The sequence below is a fragment of the Limulus polyphemus genome, unplaced genomic scaffold, assembly GCF_000517525.1.
Source record: "Limulus polyphemus unplaced genomic scaffold, Limulus_polyphemus-2.1.2 Scaffold4640, whole genome shotgun sequence".
Lineage (NCBI taxonomy): Eukaryota > Metazoa > Arthropoda > Merostomata > Xiphosura > Limulidae > Limulus > Limulus polyphemus.
Genome location: NW_013670250.1, coordinates 58,971 through 63,690, shown reverse-complemented (window position 1 = coordinate 63,690; position 4,720 = coordinate 58,971). Strand labels below are relative to the sequence as shown.

Here is a 4,720-nt window from a genome sequence, read left to right as displayed (position 1 = left end):
AAATGCATGTCGTTAAATATTGTTGAAAGTCTCGATATTTCTAGAATCATTGTTCTATCGTGAAATGCATGTCGTTAAATATTGTTGAAAGTCTCGATATTTCTAGAATCATTGTTCTATCCTGAAATGCATCTCGTTAAATATTGTTGAAAGTCTCGATATTTCTAGAATCATTGTTCTATCCTGAAATGCATCTCGTTAAATATTGTTGAAAGTCTCGATATTTCTAGAATCATTGTTCTATCCTGAAAAACATCTGTTTGATTAGGATTTCTCCTCACTCTCTAATATCCGTTTCATCTACAGTAGTTGAAAAGAAAAAGTAGTGGGAAATAATCCCCTCGTATACCAAAACAAACACCGAAAACATCTTTTCTTGAATAATCTTTGGTACTTAAGTCCACGGGCGCCCGCAAGAAGGGGGCATTTACCCCTTACATCTCACAACATACTGCACGTATTATGATGTAAACTTAACATCGTAGTTAAACTAAATATTTTTAGTAATTTATATTGAAATTGTAAATTTTGTGTTAATTTAGCACGCATAACACACATTCTTTTAGTCTGTTGACCCCCCTCCCCCGAAAATATTTCTGTGGGCGCCCGTCATATGACGTAGTTGTGTCAACGAGCTCTAATCGTGCGCACTAGTAGGGGAATACTTGTGGGGGGGGGGGTCGATCTCTCCCCTTAACCATAAACTTTTTTAAATTTATGTAGAAATATATTCCAGTTATATTCAGATAAGTATTCTCTAATGTCAACTACCTTAGAACTATAAGAAGTATACGTTTTTTTTTTTGTTATTCGCTCAGTAACCACTGTAATATACAGGGAAGACATCTATCAACTACATCACTTACCAAATAGGGAGTTGAAATTAAGCCCCCTACTTAAAAAAAAAATCCTGGTTGTACGACTGACCTTAATAATTATTTTATTTTATGAATTCACTCTATTTCTAAACAAAAGGGAAAAAATGTTTTATGAACATAAATCGTTTCTATGCGCAGTGAACAAATAATTGATTGATAGATTTGTTGATTCTCCCTTTTATTTGAGTTTCGTTCTATATTTCAGCTTCGAAGAAATGAAGAGGTGGCTTAAAATCGTATTATTTTTATCTGTAACGGTAAGTGAATTAGAAATATCTTCTACATTCGAAAACCAAGACACGACTTGAACAATGTCGAGATGATTTTTCTTTTAACATCCAAGATACAGAGAAAGACAGACTTTAGTAAGGAGTGGCTTAAAATCGTATTATTTTTATCTGTAACGGTAAGTGAATTAGAAATATCTTCTACATTCGAAAACCAAGACACGACTTGAACAATGTCGAGATGATTTTTCTTTTAACATCCAAGATACAGAGAAAAACAGACTTTAGTAAGGTTTTCAATAAAATCGTGTAACCAGCTGAGTGGTGTGTTGTCAAATGTCTCGGATGAAAATAGTTCATGGGTAAAAATAAAAAAAAACTATCTTACCCGAATAGTATTATTGTTATTTCCGATTTTCTGTATTCTAGTATTTATTTATCTTGATGTTAACAGAGCATGCGCAACGAGTTTCCTTGATCTTCATTCGTATGGAAGAGTGAATAAAACCCTATCAGTTGTTATCATCACTCGTAAACTGACAATTAAAATCAATCACGACTAAATCGTTTATTTATCGAAATTATATTCATACACTTGAAAAATCTCCAGAGTTCTACCGGACCTACTTTAAATGGTAGCTAAAACGACACAGAACAACAACAAATCTTAACCATTATTTCTATTATCCAGAAATTTCAAAATTTGTTAAACTTTGAGCATCAATTTTGTATTGCACACTTTGCCTAAATTATAAGAACAGCTGATGTTACAATTGTTCACTGTATTTAACGCTGCTTTTCATTGTAGGCTGCCCCCCCCCAGTGGCACAGCGGTATGTCTGCGGACTTACAACGCTAGAAACCGGGTTTCGATACCCGTGGTGGGCAGAGTACAGATAGCCCATTGTGTAGCTTTGTGCTTAATTACAAACAAACATTGTAGGCTAACTGTTGAATGAATAAGAAACCATATATATAGTTTTTGTACGGCTTAGATAAGTTTGTGACATTTTTTTTCTTTTTGGACTGTCCTAAATATATGTATGTGTCTGTTTTGATTATTTCAAGAAATAATGAAACATTCTTTTTTTTTTGTATTACAGTTTTTTACCACGTTGTTGGTCAGGGCACTGGAAGCAAACAGTAAGTTTTAAAATTTAAATCTTATTACACCAGCTTATTATCAATGGCCCGGCATGGCCAGGTGGCTACGGCACTCGACTCGCAATCTGAGGGTCGCGGGTTCGAATCCCCGTCACACCAAACATGCTCGCCCTTTCAGCCGTGGGGGCGTTATAATGTCACGGTCAATCCCACTATCCGTTGGTAAAAGAGTAGCCCAAGAGTTGGCGGTGGGTGGTGATGACTAGCTGCCTTCCCTCTGCTAAATTAGGGACAGCTAGTGCAGATAGCCCTCGCGTAGCTTTGCGCGAAATTCAAAAACAAACAAACAAGCTTATTATCAGTATACTTTTTTCCATGTATTACTGTTTATCTTCAAAACTATGTTTATTGGGACTGTTGTCAACTAGCTGCTTTAATTTTATTCTAACGGTTCAAACTTAGGAACAGTCATGTGTAGCTTTGTACGAAAATTCCAAACAAACTAACAAACAAAATATAGGTAAATTCGTTGAAATGTATTTAGAAATTAAATTTTATAAATGAAAACAGTAGGAATATTAAGTCTAGGCCAACATTTCATTAACTTCAATTTAGATTAACGAAAATACATAATTATAACAAGAAATATCCGATTAATATACGGTATATATTTTTTGTTGTTTTGGAGTCTTCAGTTTAAAACGCCGATGATCATTTTCAGATGTTTGAATGACCCCTTAATGGCGTGTTGTTTGAATGAATCCTTAATGATGTGATGTTTAAAAGATTGTTTGATAAATTTAATTGGATGATGAAGCCCCTTTAACTCTTTTTTTTTAACGCTTGTCTAAAGAGATATTTCTAAGTGATTGTTTCATAAAATTAAGGTCGGGCGTGATTTAGTGGTTAGCAGGCCTGGCATGTATCAAAAGGTCCAAGGCTCGAGCCGTGATATGTCGCTAAATACGTCGAGCTGTGCTTATGATTGTGGAAGCGTTATACATGTACGATGAATTCCACTATTCAATTAAGAATAGTCATATAATAAGTAGGAAATATTACTGATTGGTTAATATTTTTTTCCCTGGTCAGCAGCTACAAATTAGAGATGCATGTGTGTGTTCAAACCAAAGTTTCTTTGTTTTTACTTTTACCTGGCTTTTCACCGTATGTGTTGTGTAACTATAAGGTGCATTTTAGGTTGAAAAAACCCCATAAACATTAAAATTTTTTTCTTACCTTATATAATGAAGGTCTTATATTGCTTTATACCCAGCGTTCGGATGTTCTTTATCGTACATTACTAATGTTATACACAGTCTAGGTTTACGTATTTCTAAAGTTATCTAAAAGAGAAATAAATATTGATTATCGGTTTCCACTTAGACAAAAACATGACTACCTAACTTTGTTGGTAAAGGGTAAAAAAAGCTAAAACAATTTAACATATTCATCAATAATACCGTATCTACAATAATTGGTAAAAGTGGGAGGGAGACACGTGCTCCTTCTGTCCTATGTGTTAGGCGGCTATGGATGAAAAAAAAAGGCGTAGTAATTAATACGATCGCAGTTAGATTAGTTTTAAACACAATAATTGTTTACATGAACTGGAGTTTTGTGATAGTTAGTTCCTGTGAACTTCTATTTCAATATGCATACACTCTGACCTAGTATTTTAGCCTACACGGGCGTTCTCGGTCAGAACAAGGGAAGAAGCGCAGTAACACTAGAGGGAGGAATAAGAATAGGTCAACACTTAAAAAGCTAACAATGTTAAAAGCTAACAATGACTGGTTGACATACATATTTCGCATGCTATTCTGTGAGAGTAGCCTAGTTTTCAGCTGGCGTGTTTTTCACGATACCCCATCAAATCGTCTCCCTCCGCCTCTGTTATAAATTTGAATAATAGATTTGTTTTAAATGGATAAAAAAAAAAAATAGAAAACTGGTTTCGCATTTCTATCAATAGTTGAGTTTTTGTTTGTGTGTGAGAGTGCTTGTTTTGTTTGTTTGTGAAGGTGGCAGTTGTTACAAAGTTAGGGATGAAACGAAGGAAAAACTAAAATATTAATGTTTTACTTTGATTGTCGTGTTTACATGTTTTACTTTGATTGTCGTGTTTACATGTTTTACTTTGATTGTCGTGTTTACATGTTTTACTTTGATTGTCGTGTTTACATGTTTTACTTTGATTGTCGTGTTTACATGTTTTACTTTGATTGTCGTGTTTACATGTTTTACTTTGATTGTCGTGTTTACATATTTTACTTTGATTGTCGTGTTTACATATTTTACTTTGATTGTCATGTTTACATGTTTTACTTTGATTGTCGTGTTTACATATTTTACTTTGATTGTCGTGTTTACATGTTTTACTTTGATTGTCGTGTTTACATATTTTACTTTGATTGTCGTGTTTACATGTTTTACTTTGATTGTCGTGTTTACATGTTTTATTTTGATTGTCGTGTTACATGTTTTACTTTGATTGTCGTGTTTAAATAT

At 33.9% G+C, this 4,720-nt stretch overlaps 1 protein-coding gene across 1 annotated transcript in view; it reads left to right on the top strand.

Annotated features, from left to right (window-relative positions):
* The window catches only part of LOC106471470, a 29,790-nt gene that overhangs the window by 12,694 nt on the left and 12,376 nt on the right, over nucleotides 1-4,720 (top strand). Inside the window, exons 2-3 of the mRNA XM_022400081.1 lie at nucleotides 1,084-1,135; nucleotides 2,209-2,248. Coding sequence (XP_022255789.1) covers nucleotides 1,094-1,135; nucleotides 2,209-2,248 — 82 coding nt within the window. The 5' untranslated portion in view covers nucleotides 1,084-1,093. The remainder of the gene's footprint in view (nucleotides 1-1,083; nucleotides 1,136-2,208; nucleotides 2,249-4,720) is intronic.